We start from the raw sequence: 22,200 nt of genomic DNA, 5'->3' as shown, positions 1-22,200 counted from the left end.
GGTTATGTATGGACAGGTCAGGGTGGGTTGTACTACATATATATAAGCATCGAACAGAAATTAGATATAGAAGTAAAACGACCTCCAGAGTTCGAAAATGAGAAGGTGGACATGAAAACTATTAAGGAAAGCGTATAATTCTACATATACATACTAAGTTGTAAACCATGGTGCCTCGCCGTTATATGAAACTTGGAGGCATTGGATGCCAATCTGGACGCTGATTGGTCACTTTGAGATCAAACAACAGATTTCCCGAGCTTTCCCTCTCAAGTTTGACTAACTACGGAGTACAATGAATACAATACCTACCTTGAAGATATCTACAGTTTGAATACCCAATTATGACAGATTTATCCAAGCCCCAAGAGATCCCCCGACTTAGCTCGGATTCCCTCACCAACACAGAACGGTGGCAAGCTATCTCGACCCGTGACATCACAGCCAACAGCTTCGTCTACGCGGTCCTCACTACAAAAATATACTGCCGTCCCTCATGCCCAGCACGCCTAGCCCGCCGTGCTAATGTCCAGTTCTATGACACCCCTCCGCAAGCAGAGAAAGCAGGCTTCCGACCCTGCAAGCGCTGTCGACCGCATTCGGGTCAGACAGCGGTACAAAGCAACCCCCAAACCGCCATGATTAACAAAGCCTGCGAGTCAATCAGGAACGTTCTGATGACAGGGCTGAAACCAAAATTAAGAGATCTGGCGGCCGAGGCTGGCTTGACACCCAGTCATTTCCATCGTGTGTTTAAGAAACATGTGGGCGTTACGCCCGGTCAATATGTGGAGAGTCTTGTGCAGAGCAACCTGCACCCACCAGACTCACCGTCCGATGCTTTTTCTGAAGTTGAAACACCGCGCTCCGGCTCTGGGGGTGAGATCTTGGATTTAGATAAGAATAGTGATAAAGGGGCTGGTCCACGGGCGGCTGGGGACGAAATCCCATTGGGAGGCTGGAATGAGTTCGATGCTCTGTTGGCTTCGGAACAAACGTGGGTGCCTGGTTCATTGTCTATTGACCCTCGAATGATCTTGGCCGAGTAGTGATATGTTGGGGCCACATGTTGATAGAATAAGTGTATATTTGTACCAATAATATAGTTCAAGGGAAAATAGGAAGAGGATCTAAACCGTTTTCGATCTAAGTTGACATTGGCACGGCGATGCAATCCACTGATAATCATAGAATCTTAATTTACTCCATACTCCGTAATGGGGTCAGTGGGCTGGACCTTCTGAAACAGAATTGAAACCCCGTCAAGCCATCGCATGCACCGTGCGAGTACGAGTACGGAGAATCGTACATCATTATAGTATATGGTATACTTATAGATTATATGATATATACATGCATTTCGTTTATGTATATGATGTTGCTAATTTATATTTCTTGCCACATGTTCGATTTCAGACCAGTGGCAATAAAAGATAATTATAGTAATTAAAAAGGAAATACACCAATGGGATTGTGTGGCTCCCCACCACATCCACTAACGCGTGTCACAGTTTAACCGCCAGTTTCCCCTCTGGGTCTTTTGTGGTTTCAAATTTATTTTTGTACACTTTGAAGAAAGAGACTCCAGATGTCTACAAATTACAGAGCTTTTTTTTTATATATATATATTTTATTTTAAATGGTAAAATAGTAGAACATGAAAAAAAATATTACTTTGTACCTTCTCCACTGATTGACAAGATTGACAAGATCCGCACTGCTGCATGCATAAATTGTATTGGTATTGACCAAATGTGTAGCCTATTTCCCTGTTCCTGATTTCCTTTTTTATTTTATTAATCTAATCCCCCAACCTCCTTTTCCCTCTCTCTCTCTCCTGTTATCCTTGAGCATTCTAGTCGAACATTCCCTCCTTACTTCAATTTTATCCCAACTTGACACAATCGCTGGTTTCGATTATTCTTCCCACATACCATTATCATCCACACAACATGCACGTGAACAAGAGGATTGGCCGATTCAAACAATGGGCTGGAGAACGCATGGGCGGAGAGGCCAAGACATGTCTCTCTGATGATTTTAAGGCAATGGAGACGGAGATGGGGGTGCGACATGAAGGTAGGAGGTCACCACGCTCCGCACTTGCAGTTTATTCTTACTGATCCAACCTTTCTCTATCTAGGCGTTGACCGTATTCATAAGTCCATGACCTCCTATGTCAAGGCTATCTCGAAGCGCAATGAGGGAGATGACAAAGAGAAGACCCTTCCAATTGCCCATTTGGGAAGCAGCATGGTGGCCCACGGTGAAGACTTCGATGGGAACTCCGAATATGGACAATGTCTCATCAGTAAGTCCTGTCGATGAGCATAGGGAATGCGGGGGAGGAATCACATCGCTAACAATCCCATCAGTGTTTGGGCGCACCGAAGAGCGCATTGCGCGCATCCAAGAAAGCTACATCGCGCAGGCGACTTCAAGCTGGCTTGAATCCCTCGAAAGATCCCTGACTCAGATGAAAGAATTACAGGTATGCCTTTCACTTTCACGATCGAAATTGAAGACCACGTATTAATCTGCCTCATAGCATGCTCGCAAGAAGCTGGACAGCCGCCGGTTGGCATATGATACTTCTCTCTCGAAGATGGAGAAGGCTAAGAAGGAGGATTTCCGCGTGGAGGAAGAACTACGCTCGCAAAAAATGAAGTATGAGGAAGCTAGTGACGACGTGCTGCGTCGCATGCAGGACATCAAAGAATCCGAAACCGACAATGTTATGGACATGGGGGTCTTTTTGGACGCCCAGCTTGAATACCATGAACGGTCCCGCGAGGCTCTTCTGCAGCTCAAGAATGAATGGACTGGGTAAGCATGGATCATGGCTGCTGCATCTCTTGTGGGATACTAACGTCGAAATAGGTGCAGCCAAGTGCATGCCCCTCCCCGTCGTCCGACCCGTCCTCGTTCCAACACTGCCCATTCGTACCAGGAACGGTATGAACCATTGCAGGAAGAGTCGATCAATGCCTCGGAGATTCGGCCTACCATTAGATCAACCAGATCTAATTCGAAGCTGTACGCCGAGTCGCCCCCGCGAGAGACCTATGGGAGTACCGGTGGGGTTTCGCGTCCTGTCCTCAACAGAGTTCCCACCTTCGAAGGCCCAGCTCAACTGCGACAAGATCAATCGCCAGTTTCATCGCAGTGGATTCAGCAGCGAACCGCCAGCGAGAATCTGTCTGGATTTGGACGTCGAAGCAATACTCAAGTTGGAGGTCGAATCTCTGCTGATCCTTACGCCGACTCCGAAGAGGTCAGCTCATATGGCCGTTCTAGCCCCGAGCGGATGTTTGGCGGGGGCAGATCTATATCCCCCGCAACATCTCACGGCAGCGTGGTATCCCGGAGACCCAGTGCCAGCAACTTGAACACCATTGGATCGAAGAAGGCTCCTCCGCCACCTCCACCATCTCGCTCCAAGAAGCCCCCTCCCCCTCCACCTGCCAAGCGGTCTCTTCTTACTGCACCAAATGCGTAAGGGAATGTTTTGAAATTGCCTCTTACGTTTATTCTTGTTCTGGAGCATGGGGTTTTGGAGTTTGGGAGCTTTATCATCGGTCATGGCGATGGTATCTATTATCATTCCCTCACTAATCCCTTGGGTTTTACATGGGATTGTCCTGTCCTTTCCTCGATTGTTCTTTCTGGTTTGCTTTGCCGAGTCGACTCCAGTGAAGGTCTGGAGGATTCCCCGGCTGCTATTAGTCTCAACGCAGAGTTAGTAGGATGAGAAACGTGGGTACGTGTGTCTCCTATAGTGAATAGGTAAATCCACTCATGTCTTTATTCGCATTTTGAATGTGTAATTCAGGTAAGATCTTCGTGTAGATACCCGTTGACAGCAAGGGTGGGACCCGGGTGCCCAGCTTTACAATGTTTCATCATCGTATTATTATGTATTTCAAGGAAGATAATTCAATACATTCAATGAAGCACTTAAACCAAATATTCAATCAAGACTTGAGACTAAAATCAACACTCGATAGTAGCCTCACCCCAAACCGGTACGGTACCAGAGCTGCGCTGCCCCAGGCAACAATTCAGCACGGGCTCACGTGCATGCTGACTAAGACCCTTTGCAAAAAACTCCTTGCCAGGCTGTTGTCAGTCCTTTGCTCTGAGCACCCAGATTTCCCCGAGCCTGTCGCGCAACTCCGTTCCCTCATCTCCATTTTCATCCATCCACTTTTTGAACGCGCCATCCCAACGCGCCTTCAACTTTTGAGTTCCCCTCCCACCTTGCTTTAACCTGGGAACTCGCCTCTTTACTCGCTTTCTTTGACTCCCTTGTCCCTGAAAGTACCCGCTCCCCCCATCGCATCGGAAGCTCCGACCACGCCCCCAAACATCACGCTTTCCATCGCCAAGCATCCCATACAGTCGCCCACTGATCGCATTCACCATAAACAGGCTCACCACAAACTGTTGCTTGCCATTTATTTCCACCGCGATCGCCTGTTCTCTTACCCGCGCGACTTGGCGATTGGAACCAGGTGGAGACCGTGACTTTCCACAACTCCGCATCGACCGAGACATTGCCCCCAACCTACCTCACTTGCTCATGAATTAAAAAAAAATACACGCGTCTCAATGGCTTCCTTACACCCAGCGCCTAATATGGCGCCTGGCAACGTGAGCTTGCCGCCTAACCTCACGCAACAAAATGTCCAGGAGATACTCCAAGTAAGTTTGTCGCATTGCAACAACACACCTCACCGTACATCAATTCTTTAGTCACTTAATGCGCCTTAATATACCTTGCCTGCCCTTGATGTCGTCTCTAACATTTATCAAAGAAATACAAGCAAATGCAAGAACAAGGTGTTCGTCCTGATGACCCGGAGTTCATCAAGGCCCACAACCTACTTGCTGCCATTCAACGACAACAAGCTTTCCAAAAACAACAGCGCATGGCTCAGCAACAGGCTCAGCAGGCTCAACAGCAGCGCCAACAGCAACAAATGAATGGCGCTACTCCTGAAGCTGCCAATGGCTCTCATGGTAAGCTTTGTCTGATTTACTATTCTCATCCTCCTCCAAACACAATGTATTCTACAGGGCTGACTTAAGTTCTCGCAGGTCGCACACCCTCGGCTTCCTCGACTGCTGCCACACCTAGTGCCACTAATGCCTCGGCAGTTGCTCTGAACCAGAAGAACGCGACGGTTGGAAGCGGTAGCTTTTCACCAGAGCAACTAGCTACTCTTCGAAACCAAATATTGGCGTTCAAGATGCTATCCAAGAATCTCGCCATTCCCCTGCGTGTCCAAGAACAGCTTTTCCAAAACCAGAAGAAGTCTCTACCACCTACTCCCGTAGAGAACGTTACCGCAGCCGAAAAGGTCATTGAAGCTGCTACCGAAGTTGCGGGCAGCCAGCCTCCAGAAAGCTCAGATGCTGAAGTCATGACCAGGGAGTGGTATGACAACTTCCAGTCTCCATACGACTCGCTCTCCAAGACTATTAGCTATACTGACCACGCCAACCGTGCGAACCGTGTGCGTATCCCCGCTCTCTTGCCACCTGGTATCGACCTGGAGCAGATGCGCGAGGATCGTGAGATCATACTGTACAATAAAATCACCGCCCGCAAAGCAGAACTTGCTCAACTTCCCGCCAACCTTGGTGTATGGGATACAAGCAAGAGCGACGCACCAACCTACGATGACTCTCTCAAGCTGAAGGCCCTGATTGAGTACAAGTCGCTTAATCTCTTACCCAAACAGCGACAGTACCGGAAGCAGCTCCAGAGCGAGATGTTCCACTATAGTAACCTCGGAATGACAGCTAATCGCTCGAGTCACCGCCGCATGAAGAAGCAGTCACTGCGCGAGGCTCGTATCACTGAGAAGCTCGAGAAGCAGCAACGTGATGCCCGCGAATCTCGAGAGAAGAAGAAACAGTACGATCAGCTGCAGGCCATCCTCAACCACAGCGCTGATCTCGCCAATGCTTCCGCCCAGCAACGTGCGCGCTCGCAGAAGCTGGGCCGTATGATGATCTCACACCACCAGCATATGGAGCGCGAAGAGCAGAGGCGTGTGGAGCGAACCGCCAAGCAGCGTCTGCAGGCTTTGAAGGCCAACGATGAGGAGACATACCTGAAGCTTTTGGGACAGGCGAAGGATTCGCGTATCTCTCATCTACTCAAGCAAACCGACAACTTCCTTAAGCAGCTTGCTGCTTCCGTCAAGGAGCAACAGCGCAACCTGGCGAATCGTTATGGCGAGGCGCATGATTATGACGAAGAGTCTGACCAAGAGCTTGCGGATAGTGAAGACGAGGGAGATAATCAGACCGCCACTGGAAAGAAGAAGGTTGACTACTATGCTGTCGCTCATCGCATCAATGAAGAAGTCACCTCGCAGCCCGACATGCTCGTGGGAGGTACTCTCAAGGAGTATCAGATCAAGGGCCTGCAATGGATGATTTCACTGTACAATAATAACCTGAACGGTATTCTGGCTGACGAGATGGGTCTTGGAAAGACGATCCAGACCATCAGTTTGATTACCCACATCATTGAAAAGAAGAAGAACAATGGGCCGTTCTTGGTCATTGTTCCACTGTCCACGCTCACTAATTGGAACAACGAGTTCGATAAGTGGGCACCCGGCGTGAGCAAGGTAGTCTACAAGGGTCCGCCCAATGCACGAAAGCAACAACAACAGCAGATCCGCTGGGGCAACTTCCAGGTTCTCCTCACCACCTACGAGTACATCATCAAGGATCGTCCGATCCTCAGCAAGATCAAGTGGACACACATGATTGTCGACGAAGGTCACCGCATGAAGAACACGCAATCTAAGCTCAGCAGCACTCTCTCAACCTATTACACCAGTCGATACCGTATCATTTTGACCGGTACTCCCTTGCAAAACAACTTGCCCGAACTATGGGCTCTTCTCAACTTCGTCCTTCCCAACATCTTCAAGTCTGTCAAGTCGTTTGATGAATGGTTCAACACACCTTTCGCAAACACTGGTGGCCAGGACCGCATGGATCTGAGCGAAGAAGAGCAACTTCTTGTTATTCGTCGTCTTCATAAAGTTCTTCGGCCATTCCTTCTGAGACGTTTGAAGAAGGATGTCGAGAAGGATTTGCCCGACAAGCAGGAGCGTGTCATCAAGTGCCGATTCTCCGCCTTGCAGGCCAAGTTGTACAAGCAACTTGTTACCCACAATAAGATGGCCGTCACTGATGGCAAGGGCGGAAAGACTGGAATGCGTGGTCTCAGCAACATGCTGATGCAGTTGCGAAAGCTTTGCAACCATCCTTTCGTCTTTGAGCCTGTTGAAGACCAGATGAACCCCACTCGCATGTCCAACGACCTTCTTTGGCGTACAGCAGGAAAGTTTGAGCTACTTGATCGCATCCTTCCCAAGTTCCGTGCCACGGGCCACAGAGTCTTGATGTTCTTCCAGATGACTCAGATTATGAACATCATGGAGGATTTCCTTCGTCTTCGTGGAATGAAATATCTCCGCCTGGACGGATCCACTAAGTCTGACGACCGATCGGAACTCTTGAGACAGTTCAACGCTCCTGGGTCTGAATACTTCTGCTTTTTGCTTTCCACCCGTGCAGGTGGTCTTGGTCTCAACCTGCAGACTGCAGACACTGTTATTATCTACGATTCGGATTGGAACCCTCACCAGGATTTGCAAGCCCAGGATCGTGCCCATCGTATTGGCCAGAAGAACGAGGTCCGCATTTTGCGGCTTATCAGCTCTAACTCGGTCGAAGAGAAGATCCTTGAGCGTGCACAGTTCAAGCTGGACATGGATGGCAAGGTTATCCAGGCCGGAAAGTTCGATAACAAGTCCACCAACGAAGAGCGAGATGCACTTCTTCGAACTCTCCTGGACACGGCAGAGGCTGCGGAGCAGATTGGCGATCACGACGAAATGGATGATGATGAACTCAACGAAATTATGGCCCGATCCGAAGAAGAAATTCCTATCTTCCAGGAGATAGACAGGCAGCGAATCGCTACTGACCAATATGGTCCTGGCCACCGCTACCCTCGACTTATGTGCGAGCAAGAATTGCCCGAAATTTACATGCAGGAGGATAACCCTGTCACCGAAGAAGTCGAGATTGAGGTCACTGGTCGCGGTGCTCGTGAACGTAAGGTGACCAAGTACGATGATGGTCTCACCGAAGAGCAGTGGTTGATGGCAGTGGACGCCGATGACGATACTATTGAAGACGCCATCGCACGCAAGGAAGCTCGCGTGGAGCGTCGCAAGTCTAACAAGCTTGGACGTGACGGAGATGACTCTTCACCCGAGCCATCGGTTATTGATGAGGACGACACTCCTCAAAAGCAGAAGCGTCGTCGTGGTCCTCCTCCTAAGCGCAAGGCCGAGGAAGTTGTGGAAGAAACTCCCCAGCCTAAGCGCAAGAGAGGCCGCCAGCCTAAAGTTCCGGATACTCTCAACCCCACTGACCGTGCCAACTTGACTCGCATTCTTGATACCGTGATTCAGTCGTTGATGGACATGGAGGCTGAGGTGCAACCGGAGGGTTCTGATAGTGAAGAGGGTCCCATGGTCCGTTCAATTATCGAACCATTCATGAAACCTCCGCCGCGCTCTTATTACCCCGACTACTACATGATCATTCAAAATCCCATTGCCATGGATGCGATTCAGAAGAAGGTCAAACGGGCCGATTACCAGAGCTTGAAGCAATTCCGTGATGACATCCACTTGCTTTGCCAGAATGCTCGGACTTACAACGAGGATGGTAGCGTGCTATTCCAGGATGCCAATGATATTGAGGTAGGTTTGAATCCTTATTGATTATTAATTTTGATGCTAACGGTACAACAGACCAAGTGCTTGGTAGAATTGCGACGATTGACCGAGGACCATCCCGAGCTCGCCAACTTTGAAGATCACTACACCGGCGGTGATGGCTCGACCGAGTTTGCTTCGGGCGCCGACACTCCGCTTACTGCTGGCACCCCAGGCCAACCGAAGCTGAAGCTCACCTTCAATAATCCCAACCGGGATAGCCCTTCAAACGGCGGAGAGTACGGGTTTGGAGAGTGAACTGTTCTTCATCGTGGGGTCTGACAACCTAATTAAATGACCCCACGCTTCATATTGCGCCTGCGACTTCTGTTTCCCGCTCGTGCTTTCTTCTCATGTGTAATCCGAAAATACTTTTTCTTTCTCCCACTTCTGTGCCATCTAGGAAAGGCGTTTTTCCCGTGAATGTTTTGTTTTTGCAATCGGGGATGGACTTCGGAGGATGGCGCTGTATTGTTCCAAGCGATTGATTTCCCTGGGTGGTCTTGACATCGACAATCATCTTGCGCAAGACCACCCACCCCTGTATGTGATGAGTATGTACCTGCAAGCTAGGAACAATTCAAATCGATTTGAACCATTTACTTTTACACTTTGAAGACATTTGTTTTCAAAGCCCAAATTTGTAGATTGATCGGATATAGGGACATCACATGATTAGCCTAGGCATCTCGCGATAGCCATGAAATCTCGTATTTCCCGTATATCTACTTCAGTCAGTTGAATTTCATCTTATTATATCTCAACATGGCGCTACAGACGATCCGATCCCTTTTCCAAAAACCCAGCAGCCCGTCTGTCTCGTTCCAGATCCTTTCTGACCTACATCTGGAAATCAGTCAAGAATATTCCTTTGAAATCCCCGTTTGCTCCAAATACCTCATCCTAGCAGGCGATATCGGCCGTCTGGAAGATTACGACAAATATCGTGACTTCTTACAAATTCAAACATCCAAATTCGAGCTCGTCTTCTTGGCCCTCGGAAACCATGAATTCTACGAAACAACCTTCAACACAGGCCTAGAAAAAGCAAAACATCTCGAAAAAGAACCTTGTATGAAAAACCGCCTTGTATTACTCCACCAACGACGCTACGACATCCCGGATTCCAACATAACAATCCTGGGCTGTACACTCTGGTCCCGGATTCCCCAGAAATCAGCCGATATAGTCCATTACCGAATCTCCGATTTCCAAAAGATTAAAGAATGGTCTGTTGAGCAACACAATAATGCGCACGACTCCGACTTGACCTGGTTAAAAAGTGAGATCCGGGCTCGGAATGATGAAAAGAGGACTATCCTGGTCGTTACGCATCATGCGCCTTCACTGCAGCGCACTTCGAGTCCGGTGCATGCTAAGAATGGGTGGAGGTTTGCGTTTGGATCGGATCTGCTATCGTTGTCTTGGGGTGGGGTTCGGACTTGGGTTTTTGGGCATACGCATTATACGACTGAGTTTAGGAAGGGGGGTATTACGGTTGTGAGTAATCAACGGGGTTATGTGCTTCCTTGGACGACTGAAGCGGTGAATTTTGATGTTAAGAGGGTGGTTTGGGTGTGAATGGTAGTTGGGCTAGTTAAATTCCTAAACGCACATGGAGAGGAAAAGGTGTTTATTTGTAAATACAGAGGCATAAAATCACTAGGCTTGGAAGGAGATTAGGTTTGGTGGAATATTTTGAAATGAAGCTGCACATAGAGAGCGGAAATCCAATAGGCTTATCGTTTGATGGAAGCTAACGAGGCATATGGCAAGATGGTGAAGATCGATTGAAATAATAACCTACAGGATTTCTGTCTAGAGATGTGAGAATGTAAGTTTGTTCTTCTGGTATTGTTTCCCCGAGAATATTGAGCTACTAAAGAAGTAATTAAATCCGAGAGTTCCACTAGGCTATTGGTTTCCAAACTAAGCCATGTTGATAGTGGATACTTCGTTCTTGATCTGATAACGACTTCATGGTTCACTACAAGGCCCCCTTCTCCCTTAGATCAGATAGTGGCATGTTTCACATAATATTTAATCAGTTTTGGACTGTCACTACGTAAATACCCCATCGATTGATTGACAATAGGAGAACGAGAAGACATTCAATCCGGTCGACACCGTGTCAAAGGACCACCAAATAGAATGAGCCAGATGTCAATATTTCCGAACAAGTGCCAAAGTCAAAGGACTTAAGCGGAAAAAGATTGAAGCGAATAATCTTGTAGACTAGCCTTTCTCATCAAATAGTTATACTTACGAGAGTACGTAATTAGCTCCGGTGCTATTTAGTATGTCAATTATAGCTTCTATGGACATGATACTTGCTAAAGCCGAAGTTTAACCGTAGTCTATGAGGCTGACACTTAAGATCAGACCTACTTTAGCCACGTGTACGTAGAAGTGACGCGGTTGCACAACCATGGATAGGTTTTAGGGTTAGATGTTAAGCATATAAGGGAATAAACATTACCCGGCCACATCAAACTCAAAATTAGCTAGTGACTTCCTTGCCCATTACTGGTGGTCAATTCTATCCCAGGAAATGAATTATTCCGTACCCCTTAATTCGGAACCTGAAATTGAACTATACGTTAGGCTATGGGGACCTGTTTGCCTTCAAGTTCTATTTCGGACCTAGTTCGAGCCTGTGCCTTGCAATGGTTAGATGACGACGACTAAGTATCCACGCCGATACAGCCTGATCCTATGTTTTACATATGGTTTCATGGTTTGATTGCAGGCAACACAGTCGGTGAACACATGATCTGCGCTTCAATTGCCCGAAACTAGAAATCGACGATTATCGCATAGAGCCGTACAGAGACTATAAGTATAGTCTTCCCTCTGGCGTTCCTGCTAATTCCCTAGATCTATACACTCGTTCAATTCTCTTCTTGACACTCATTTGTTCCAATTCATATCTATCCATTTGATATACTTCAACATGCGTCTCTCTCGGGGCGCATCTGTTGCAGCCCTGGCAGCATCAGCAAGCGCTGCTTCGCTTGCTGATGTCTGTACCGTCTCGAATGTGCAGTCTGCCCTGCCCTCCGATGGCACTCTGCTTGGTATCAACATGACCCCTTCTGCTGTGACTGCCAATGCTGTCTACAATGCTACCGCTGGTATGGGGAGCACCGAGACCTACACCTACTGCAATGTGACCGTCACCTACGAGCACACTGGCAAGGGAGATTCCGTCGTCATCAAGTACGCCTTCCCTAAGCCCTCCGACTTCAAGAAGCGCTTCTATGTCGCTGGAGGCGGTGGCTTCTCTCTGTCTAGCGATGCAACTGGTGGTCTTGAGTACGGTGCTGTTGGTGGTGCCACCAGCGCAGGCTACGATGCGTTCAATAACAGCTACGACGAGGTGGTTCTCTACGGCAATGGAACCATCAACTGGGATGCAACCTACATGTTCGGATACCAAGCTCTAGGAGAAATGACTAAGATCGGAAAGGCTCTTACCCAGGGCTTCTATGGCTTGTCTTCCTCCACCAAGGTCTACACCTACTACGAAGGCTGCTCTGACGGCGGCCGTGAGGGTATGAGCCAAATCCAGCGCTACGGAGAGGAATACGATGGAGCAATCACCGGAGCCCCGGCCTTCCGTTTCGCTCAACAGCAAGTCCACCACGTCTTCCCCGCAGCAGCCGAGCAAACCCTCGACTACTACCCCCCTCCATGCGAGCTGGCTAAAATAGTCAACGCCACCATCGCCGCGTGCGATCCTCTCGACGGCCGAACCGACGGCGTCATCTCCCGCACCGACCTCTGCAAGCTCAACTTCAACCTGAGCTCCATCATCGGCGAGGAATACTACTGCGCAGCAGAAACCAGCACCTCCCTAGGTTTCGGCTTCAGCAAGCGCGCCGACGGCACCAGCACCTCCACCAGACCCGAACAGAGCGGCAAAGTCACTGCCCAGGGCGTGAAAGTCGCTCAAACCATCTACGACGGCCTCCACAACACCCAAGGCGATCGCGCTTACCTATCCTGGCAAATCGGCTCTGAACTCAGCGACGGTGACACTGAATGGAACAACGCAACCAGCAAATGGGAACTCAGCATCCCTTCAACAGGCGGCGAATACGTGACCAAGTTCATCCAACTCCAGGATCTCTCCAACCTCTCCAACCTCGAAAACGTCACCTACGACACCCTCGTCGAGTGGATGACCACCGGCATGGTCCGCTACATGGACAGTCTACAAACAACCCTACCAGATCTAACTACGTTCCAATCCTCCGGCGGAAAACTACTACACTACCACGGTGAATCGGACCCTAGTATCCCCGCTGCATCTTCAGTGCATTACTGGCAGTCCGTCCGCTCAATCATGTACCCGCATCTGTCTTCGCGTGATAGTCTCAAGGAACTGGCCGATTGGTACCAGTTCTATCTCATCCCCGGTGCTGCGCACTGCGGTACGAACAAACTCCAGCCCGGACCTTTCCCGGAGAATAATATGCAGACTATGATTGACTGGGTGGAGAATGGGGTTAAGCCTTCTCGTTTGAATGCGACTGTCTCGTCTGGTACTTATGAGGGTGAGACGCAGATGCTTTGTCAGTGGCCTACTCGTCCGCTCTGGAAGAGTAATAGCTCTTTTGTGTGTGTTGATGATAAGGCGTCGATTGATAGCTGGACTTACTCTTTCCCTGCTTTCAAGATGCCTGTGTACTAGGTTGTATTTTGTATACGAGGTATCTCTGGGCATGCCAAGGATGTCTCTCGCTTGGGTGGAGTGAAGACTTAAATTGGAAATCGGAGATCCGAAGCCCTAGTTCGGCTCTAGAGGGGTCTAGATTTATGGCCATGTTGCGATTCTGTTTTAATTATATTCTGCAGAATATTTATTTCTTTTTATCTGCTTGATATTATAAAGTGAATGTGGAATCCTTTTGGTACCTAGGTAACTATATAGTAGCATGTGCGCTGTCAGCATGAATTGCCCCCCTTTGGGGACATTGGAAGAATCTTCTGTTATCCCTTCCGCTGTACAGCACTGTCTAATAACTCACATGCGATTACACATGAATGTATCAAATTGGGTCATGAAACCCATATGTCAAGGTCTACAATGATACTGCCATCTGGAATATTTTCCATTCTAATTTTCATTTCACATCTATAAACGTTTCACTATATCCAGAAAGAAATCAGATTTGTGCATTGTAATTTGTACTTTGCTCGTAAAAACTCCCCCCTAACCGAAGGTATATCCAACTAAACACCTAGAAAACCCAAGCAACTCTAACCCAGAGTAAGAGTGTATGCGGCATCGATACCACAAGCGAGGGTATTGACATCATCAGGGTGCTGGTAGGACTGGACACAGTTGGCATCACCAGGAGCACAGGTCGATGTAGGACAAGACTCGTCGCTGATGGTGACACGGAATCCGGCGTTGACGAACTCCGATGTCTTGGACAGGTTGATGGAGGACATGTCCCAGAAGAGGACGTCACCGGACTGGGTGTACTCGAACTGCAGGACGTCGTCGCAGACTTCGGTGGTCGACATCTTGATGGAGATACCGCCGCCGTTGGAGTTGGTGAGCCAGGTGTCGGTGAAGGATGCGCCGGAGGCCAGGGTTTGCATTTCACCGGGGTTCTCGGTCACAACCCACAAGTAGACGGTTGAGGGGAGGTTGTTGACGATGGTGACGCCGCTGCCGGTGGCGGCGGGAGCGCTGCTGGTGCTGGATGGGGCAACGGGGGTTGGCGCAACGGTGGGCGCAACGGTGGGGACGTTCAGAGTTGGAACGCTGGTTGTGGTAGGGACTGCATTGGTGGTGGTGGTGGAAGGAATGGCAGCCGCCTGGATGGGGAGGTTGGTGGGCGCACTGATCAAAGTGGCTGTCTCATAGACGGTTTCATAGACGGTCTCCCAAACGGTCTCCACATCGCGCATGGCGACGGGGAAGGCGGAGGCAGTTGCCAGAAGGGCCGAAAGGCTGAGGATGTTGAAGCGCATATTGGCTTTGGTGAATTTGATATTGAAGGGAGAGTGTTGGACGGTGATATCCTTTGAAAGAGGGACTTTAGTCTGATCTACAGACTGTTGAAGTGAACGTACTGAGGCTCAGCCCCAAGGTATGAATCTAAATGAGTGTGATTCGGAAAGATGACAGAGAAAAAAAAGAGGAGAAGGAGGGTATAGCGCCCATTTTATTGTTTGAAGTGGAGTCAATAGGCTTGAGGGCATTGGGTGTGTCAGATTATGCTGTGGCAGACGTTTGATAGGCTGTATAGCCCATTGGAGCCATAAAATTGGGTTGACCATGTGTATCCATGTGCTCGGTGCCTGACTAGTTGGTATTGTCCTATTGATCCTATTGGCGACCATTGTTAGGGTCAGGAACAAAGATTTGGTTTGACCAACCCGAATGAATTCACCAATAATATTTCCATGGGTGGCGTAGTTCCTGAACCGAAGATTTAAGTTTTTCTCATTGTTCAATTCTTCGCTGTTCTTTCTGACTTGTTCGGTCAACGCTAGTCTGTATTGTGGAGATGGGCGCCAGGTCTAGATCGAATCAAAGCCCACAGACAATTCGGACAAAAACTTTTCAATCTGATTTATTTATTTTCATTTTTCTCGTATTTTTTCTATTTTTCTACGCCCGGGCGGAATATTCGGCTTATGGTTAATACGCCACCTGCCTGACATCCGTACGCCCCTGAATATCACTGTGTCTATTTACTATATACAATATAGATCAATATAACATTAAATTAATCCCCTCGAGTTCTCTAGAGATCGGTTTAATCAAAGCTTATCTCATAGACCGAAACCGTTTGGGAAGGAAGTTAGATTATCACTTAGCCCTAGTGCCTACTTTTGAATGCCCAGCCTGTCTAGGCCGTGGATACGAGATTGGGTCACATATTTTCTTTATTACATATTCTGCTCTTAGCACATAGTCAGGCACACGGCAAGTTCGGATCTTCCACATCTTAACGCCACTTCGGTGTATTTAGGCATCGGATTCCTCGAAAACTCTGCCGGAATTTATCGTGCCAAGTCATTGACAGGTGGCAATCTGTACACCGTCCACACAACACACCATATTTTCATGAATCGGTACCGTACAAATGCATCCGATAATCCCCTCAATACGCCCGAGGACGGTTGTGGCGATTTACCCGCCAAGCCATGACCCCGCTCATCCATAGGAAAATTTGTATGTTATATGTTGTACATGTAAATGTAACACGGTTTATGGAGTGGCTCCGAAGGCTACATCATTGGGGAAGATGTGGGCTTTTCGGGCAGCCTTTGTATTGGAAACACGTCCGTCGGTTAAAAGTCCGTGTTTCTCAGACCCCGTACTGTTGCCAGCCGACGGGCCACCCCGGCTATAGGTTTCGAGGGCATTGAACACATAGCCGAAGACTTGGCGGTCAACGTCGGAGGCCCACAAAAAGTCTAGATGCTCGTAGGTTGGAATTGCTTGGGCGACAGTGGCGTGTGGTAACCCCTTCAGCATCACTCCGATATCAACTAGACTGTCGCTGTCACCGTATAGGAGGACAATGGGTGTTTTGATATTTCGAGTAGGATATTTGACAGGCTTGTAAAAGCGTTCGCTGGCGGCCATGCTGAAGGGGGCATATATTTCATCATCGTAGAACTGGAAGTTCTTATTCCGAATAATTTGGAACCAATGGACGACAGACTTGGTGCTGGTGAAAGAATAGAGATGCAAATAGGCAGCAAGCTTTTGTGCTTGAGTGATGTTGCGACACTTCCAGTTGAAAAGGGCGCTAAGGGCTGTGTCGATGATACGCACAAATATTGGGGGGTAGAGTATTGTTTGCCACATGGTTGTCGACGACAGGATGCTGCGACGACCAAACAACAAGAACAAAAAGTCCGGAGAGGCTTTCATTAGTGAATCAACAATGCGATTGGGGAGACCGGAAGGAGCCATGGCAGGTGCAAGTGCCACAAACACATCAATCTTCTGGTTGAGCAATGGATGAATAGCGAGTGTAGCGAATGCCTGCGCTGTTCCCTGGGAAAATCCGATGTAAGATAATGACGGCTGATTTGTTACCTCGAGGATGTACTCGATGCTGTTGGGGATATCAGAGAAGGCGAACTGATCGATAGAGAAATCCCAAAATTCATTGGAACCAGGCGAGAATCGGATCGACTTCTTGGAGTATTTGTTTCCACGGTTGTTTCCTAGCCATACATCGTATCCCCTTTCTACCAGCTGGAAGGGCAGGCACCGCTGCTCGTCTGTCAAGGCTACCCACACCTCACTTGACATGAGCAGGCCGTGGTGGAGGTACACAACCTTTTTCCGGATCCCACTGGGACCATGATTGACACGCATGTCTTCTTCTCCTTTTCGATATGCCAGGCGATGAAGTCCAAGAAGGTAACCATCGGTTGTTTGTACAATGTGCTCCTCGGCTTGATATCCGAAGAGGGCACATATCTCAGTGAAATCAGATGCGTCTGCAACAGAGCAGGCAAATATTTCCTCTTTTGTGCGCTTGGGGCGGGATTCATTAGGGATCAAAAGGTTGAAAAGTGCCTTGGATTGGCCATAACAAAATTTGATGATAGGGCTTGCTGGTTAGGGGTTAGTGTTGATATCATCCATTGGTTGGTGATTTTCACTAACGAAGGCACCAAGTAATTAAGTGAATGATAGTCTCAAGCAGAACAAGAATTAAAGACCCGAAGAGAGCTAGGTACTCATACCTAAAGACGTAAAGATCAGTTACTGCATCCTTTGTTAATGCTTGGATTTCCTTACCAGAACAGTCTTCCTATGAACGGAACTCGTGCCATAATGAACAACAATTGCCATGCATATGTGCAAGTATAATTGAAGATTTTATGCAAGCGACAGAGATGTTGCAAAACATTTAAAAGCGCAAAACAAGCGATGAAAGTCCCTCGACGTCATCATCGACATGTGATAGCGGTGCTTATCTCATCCGGGGATTCTCCACATCTACCAATCAGCGTCGAGATAACTGACAGCCCGAATTTGCCGTGTCCACCGGATGGTCTCATTCTTTTGCTCTTTTGATGTTTTTGGTTGCGCATCCGTCCACAAGGTCGCGTCAACATGCCAGCTTCATGCAATGATATCCGTACGTTATAACCCACCGAGTCGCACAACCGGTTAAGGGTCACGTTCCTGGCCCATCTGGATCTTCTACCGCAACCCTCCATTGCCCATAACGCAAACTGACCCAAATTGATTATCTAGGGGAGGCTCTAGCCCAATGCCTCCAGGAGTCTGACTGCATCATGGTCCAGCGTCATACGCCCCGTGAATGCCTCAGCTCCCCTCTCGCCGAGGAGTTACCCATGAAATGCCAGCAGTTGCGGAAAGGTTTCAGCGAGTGCAAGTGAGTCAGGAATGGAGCCTCGGATCTAGGCAGACCATTACGGACAAAAGGAACACCCTCGCTAATTATTGGATTTTCCCTCGACACAGGCGTGGTCTGATCGATATGCGCAAGCGCTTCCGTGGCAATCGGCCCATCTCAGTATCCAAGGATGTCGAGGAGAGCGGGAAATCCGGCAACTCGTCCGGGGGACAGCTATATGCTGGACAGCCTGCATACCAGACCGTCAAGGAAATTAGCGGAAACGAAGTGCAGATGGATCCCGAGAAGACAAGAGGCCTGTAAAAAGGGTATTTGGATTCGCTGATTACATGCTGGCATGGCCCGGAGTTCGGTTACGCTTGAAACATATATTTCTGACACTCACTTCTCTCAAGATAGACTGAGATACTTCATACCCAAATTTGATAATACATATTCCACCTTCACTGTCCCTCCCAGAATTATCACGAGGAAAGCAAATCGGGCATACTCAAGAACCCTGAGAACAGCGGATGTGAGCTCGGCAGGCGGTAGTGTCATTCCCGCCCATCTTTGAGGCAAAGAACTCCTAGACAGCTGGTGGCAGGACCTGATACTGCTCGCAGATGATGTAGGAGTAGGGGATATCGCGCCACGGCTCATGTGTTCGCGAGGTGTACAATGTCGTGTGACTTCAATTTTCTTGCTGTTCGATGGTCAAGTCTTGTAACGCAACGTCGTTAGTGCAGTTGGCGTGGACGTAAATGGTACGTTTCTCAATTTCAGGTTCAGTATATCAAACCCGGGGCAACCTTGGAAGTCAGCCAAGTGTATTAGCGCACTCAGCCATTATCAACATCTCTCCCCGGTATAATAGAATAATGGGACCAAGTGAAAGCTGGATGGTATTTCAACTAAATAGGCCAGAGAAGTAATATCAGATATCCAAGTAGAGATATTTCCTTCAGCTTAGCATCGGGAGGTCCTCTACAGCCACGGAGTAGAATAGCCCTTATCTACCATTGGGATATTTGTTGCAGGGCATTGGCGTCAGTATCAATGCCATGACCAGCAAACATACGGATAGGCCAGAACGGGAGCCACAGGAGAATATCATGAATTGGCCATCTTTGGGACCTAGTGTTCATTCGGCAAATCAAGATCATGCAAGAAAATTGAGAATCATAGACAAAAAACAATGCATACAGAGATAAATATAAATCTACTGAGTCTTCTTAAGCTTATCAGCCACGGGGGCAGAGTAGAGCCAGACAATGACGAAAGCCAAAAATCCTCCAATCACCGACCACAGACCGGCAATCCATACCCAACCGCCAGTGATAGCCCAGCTGCGTGGGTACTCATCGTGTGCAAAGTGACGGTTAGTGACCTCATGCTTCTCCTCGATGGAGGTGAAGAAGGGACGCTTGTAGTTGACACGGAAGGAGAAGATACCGTGCTGATCGGGGGTCACGAACTGAGTGCTGAACACAGTGCTGGTATCGGTGCGGCCGGTTGGCTCAAGGTTCAGGCGGTGGAAGGGCGAGAGCATGGTGAACTCGAGCTGGAGTGCGTCGCCGGCGGGAACCTCAAAGGGAACCCACTTGTCATAGACATACTCAGAAACCTCAATGCTGTAGATCTGCAAGTAAGATTGCTGGTTAGTTTGGAAGAAAATGTCAATATATCGTTGTTTCACTTACAGTCTCGTTCTTGATCCGGTAGATCGAGGGGTTCAACTCTGCGCCCTCAGTGGCAAGGCGATGCTCGACCTTGTCAACCTTCAGGACACCAGTCTCCTTGAAAGCCCAAGCAGTCAACTGCTTAGCGAACTCGCGGTTCACGGTAGTAGTCTTCTTGCCGTTGGGGGTCTTGACGGAGGCGGAGAACCACTTGTCCTCCAACGACTCCACCGAGCCAAGAACAGTGAAGCGGGCAGAGTTACGTGCTTGCATCGCGGAAACGACGTTCAGCTGCGAACCGGTAGCCAGGATATCCTCCGCGGCGGGGTTGCCCTCCTTGGGGTTGTAGCTGTAGGCAGTGGCGGGGGCCTTGAGAATAGGAGAGAGGAGGACACTGTCACCACCAAGAGTCTGGGGAGCAACTCGGGGGAGAGCAAGGACACCTTCACCATCGAAGAAGGCCTTGACGTCAGGACGGAGAGGTCCAGGGCGCTGGAGAACGAGGACATCATGTTTATCAGCGGCGGAGAGGGTGTCATAGTTGAAGTGGTCGACAATAACGTGTGAGCGATCGGTGGATAGGTGAATATCGAGTTCAAGGAGAAGGGAGCTGATGGCGCTGGAAGTGGCAGTCTTGCCGGAAAGTGCGAGGAGGATGTTGCCATCCTTGTTCATGAAGTCGAGAATGTGTTTGGGGGTCAAGGAGGGGCCGAGGCCTGTATTCTTGGGTCAATTGACTAGACATTGAACCAATGGAATCAGGGTTGCTCACCTTTGGACTTGGGAGGGAGGATCAGGAGGTGATCATAAGCTCTTTCGCCATGCTTGAACAGAGCAAGCTGTTCACTCTTGGAAGATTCGATTGAGACATCATATCCTCGTGCTGAATCCGATAGTTAGTAATTAGCTTCTGGATTGATGCAGAGAAATTACCCTCTAGGTCTGCCCACAACGTGGAGTACAGGTCCTTCTGTTCTGTGTCTTCTAGAACGGCCAACAGGCGACTGCCGGAGCTACTCAGCGCATTTACCACAGCCAAGAAGCAACAAATAAGCAACGCAAGACACCACCTCATTTTGAACAAATTCCGCACAGCGGAGCGGAAGGATCAAAAAGAAGTAAGTAAAGGAAGGTGGTTGAAGATCCAAGTTGTATAGATAGCCATGAAAGGGCGACGTGTTTAATGGGCGAGTGCCAAGACCTGAGAGCGCTAGGTCCGCATCTCCGAACTTCAACTTCACTTCGTCCCTACGGCTTCAATTTTGCTTCTCTTATCCCCGCCACTCAACAACCACCAAGTGGACCGGTGTATCTGTTCATTCGAGCGCGCTTGAACAGTGTTATTCTCTCATACAGGCATTGACCTCCCACTTCTATCGCAAAAAACCCCGACCGGTCATCAACGACCTCCTCCTACAACCATGTCTACCCCTCAGTTCTGGTCGACTCCCCTCCGCTACATCCGCTGGGCTGCGCACGAGAAGCCAGCTATCCTCGCTGCTCTCTGCATTGGCGTCATGGGTCCCATCTCGCTGGCCACTATTCCCCCCATCCGCCGCGCCCTCGGTGACGTCGACCCCGAGCCCATTCCTCTGACATATCCCAGTATGAACCCATTCAATTCCCACAAATTGGTGCATGAGCATCAAAACTATATCCAAGTAATTTGAATCTGACCGGTATCTTCAATACGTACAGTTCCGCAGGGTCCGCGTGTGATCCCCAAGGGCTACGATGACGAATAAATGGTTTCGGAACTACTAAAATGCCAAGTTATCGGAAGTTAAAGAGAATTTCGTGTATTGTCCGAGCCTGGGAGGATTAAATTCAGCGGATGGCAGGAGATGAGTTGGCTGTGCCACTGGACTGATGAACAAGTACCATCGCATCAATGTGGGCAATCGAAAAGACTTGTTCTGGGGCAACCTCTCCTGGCCATCAAAATGCTTTGATACCAATATTTTTTGCGCATACGCCGAATGTCGAGCCCGGCGCTACAGTGTATGTACTATGTTTTGTGCAATCATATAATCGACATCAGGTCGGTTTTCTATATTTTGAGTATCTCGGCTATGTTACGAATAATTGCATTCTTGCGCATAGCCCGACATGGACTTCCCACAATGGACAGGCTCGCTATATTTAGGACTGCAACACCTGATCAATTGCAGGCTTTGCATTATACTCCGAAGCCCGGACAAAAATGTCAGTAATTTCAAAAGGTGATATATTGATCAAAAGCAAGAAATTATGCAGAGAAAGAGATTCATTAAAATCATGGAGTCAATCCACAATCTTGCACATCAAAACGTCAACGTCAATCACGGAAGACGGACCAACGCC

At 48.7% G+C, this 22,200-nt stretch overlaps 10 protein-coding genes across 10 annotated transcripts; 7 read left to right on the top strand and 3 right to left on the bottom strand.

The window, feature by feature from the left end:
* Positions 1 to 344: 344 nt before the first annotated feature.
* Positions 345 to 1,049, top strand: mpt (putative DNA repair and transcription factor Ada; the record flags this gene model as incomplete). Its single annotated transcript, XM_040793407.1, has 1 exon — positions 345 to 1,049. The coding sequence occupies one exon, from the start codon at positions 345 to 347 to the stop codon at positions 1,047 to 1,049; it is 705 nt and encodes a 234-aa protein (XP_040648262.1).
* Positions 1,050 to 1,952: 903 nt separating this feature from the next.
* Positions 1,953 to 3,499, top strand: PGRI_056930 (uncharacterized protein; the record flags this gene model as incomplete). Its single annotated transcript, XM_040793406.1, has 5 exons — positions 1,953 to 2,079; positions 2,144 to 2,311; positions 2,376 to 2,491; positions 2,549 to 2,826; positions 2,881 to 3,499. The coding sequence occupies 5 exons, from the start codon at positions 1,953 to 1,955 to the stop codon at positions 3,497 to 3,499; spliced, it is 1,308 nt and encodes a 435-aa protein (XP_040648261.1).
* Positions 3,500 to 4,638: 1,139 nt separating this feature from the next.
* On the top strand, positions 4,639 to 9,080 carry PGRI_056920 (putative RSC complex subunit (Sth1); the record flags this gene model as incomplete). The annotated part of the gene is made up of 4 exons (XM_040793405.1): positions 4,639 to 4,704; positions 4,818 to 5,022; positions 5,101 to 8,807; positions 8,859 to 9,080. 4 exons carry the CDS (start codon positions 4,639 to 4,641, stop codon positions 9,078 to 9,080), a joined length of 4,200 nt encoding a protein of 1,399 aa, XP_040648260.1.
* Positions 9,081 to 9,587: 507 nt separating this feature from the next.
* Positions 9,588 to 10,403, top strand: PGRI_056910 (uncharacterized protein; the record flags this gene model as incomplete). The annotated part of the gene is made up of 1 exon (XM_040793404.1): positions 9,588 to 10,403. The coding sequence occupies one exon, from the start codon at positions 9,588 to 9,590 to the stop codon at positions 10,401 to 10,403; it is 816 nt and encodes a 271-aa protein (XP_040648259.1).
* A 1,372-nt stretch (positions 10,404 to 11,775) lies between these two features.
* Positions 11,776 to 13,518, top strand: PGRI_056900 (putative tannase; the record flags this gene model as incomplete). The annotated part of the gene is made up of 1 exon (XM_040793403.1): positions 11,776 to 13,518. One exon carries the CDS (start codon positions 11,776 to 11,778, stop codon positions 13,516 to 13,518), a length of 1,743 nt encoding a protein of 580 aa, XP_040648258.1.
* Positions 13,519 to 14,087: 569 nt separating this feature from the next.
* Positions 14,088 to 14,810, bottom strand: PGRI_056890 (uncharacterized protein; the record flags this gene model as incomplete). The annotated part of the gene is made up of 1 exon (XM_040793402.1): positions 14,088 to 14,810. The coding sequence occupies one exon, from the start codon at positions 14,808 to 14,810 to the stop codon at positions 14,088 to 14,090; it is 723 nt and encodes a 240-aa protein (XP_040648257.1).
* A 1,246-nt stretch (positions 14,811 to 16,056) lies between these two features.
* PGRI_056880 (sterol esterase) lies at positions 16,057 to 17,873 on the bottom strand (the record flags this gene model as incomplete). The annotated part of the gene is made up of 2 exons (XM_040793401.1): positions 16,057 to 17,423; positions 17,816 to 17,873. 2 exons carry the CDS (start codon positions 17,871 to 17,873, stop codon positions 16,057 to 16,059), a joined length of 1,425 nt encoding a protein of 474 aa, XP_040648256.1.
* A 55-nt stretch (positions 17,874 to 17,928) lies between these two features.
* Positions 17,929 to 18,499, top strand: PGRI_056870 (PET191 family protein; the record flags this gene model as incomplete). The annotated part of the gene is made up of 3 exons (XM_040793400.1): positions 17,929 to 17,953; positions 18,073 to 18,214; positions 18,304 to 18,499. The coding sequence occupies 3 exons, from the start codon at positions 17,929 to 17,931 to the stop codon at positions 18,497 to 18,499; spliced, it is 363 nt and encodes a 120-aa protein (XP_040648255.1).
* An 898-nt stretch (positions 18,500 to 19,397) lies between these two features.
* PGRI_056860 (dolichyl-diphosphooligosaccharide-protein glycotransferase) lies at positions 19,398 to 20,932 on the bottom strand (the record flags this gene model as incomplete). The annotated part of the gene is made up of 4 exons (XM_040793399.1): positions 19,398 to 19,817; positions 19,879 to 20,573; positions 20,630 to 20,740; positions 20,791 to 20,932. 4 exons carry the CDS (start codon positions 20,930 to 20,932, stop codon positions 19,398 to 19,400), a joined length of 1,368 nt encoding a protein of 455 aa, XP_040648254.1.
* A 346-nt stretch (positions 20,933 to 21,278) lies between these two features.
* PGRI_056850 (NADH:ubiquinone oxidoreductase subunit NDUFA3) lies at positions 21,279 to 21,602 on the top strand (the record flags this gene model as incomplete). Its single annotated transcript, XM_040793398.1, has 2 exons — positions 21,279 to 21,462; positions 21,556 to 21,602. 2 exons carry the CDS (start codon positions 21,279 to 21,281, stop codon positions 21,600 to 21,602), a joined length of 231 nt encoding a protein of 76 aa, XP_040648253.1.
* Positions 21,603 to 22,200: the final 598 nt, after the last annotated feature.

The sequence above is a fragment of the Penicillium griseofulvum genome (assembly GCF_001561935.1).
Source record: "Penicillium griseofulvum strain PG3 chromosome Unknown contig_95, whole genome shotgun sequence".
Classification (NCBI taxonomy): Eukaryota; Fungi; Ascomycota; class Eurotiomycetes; order Eurotiales; family Aspergillaceae; genus Penicillium; species Penicillium griseofulvum.
Note: the sequence above shows the minus strand (reverse complement) of the source record. Positions and strands in the feature narration are given on the sequence as shown.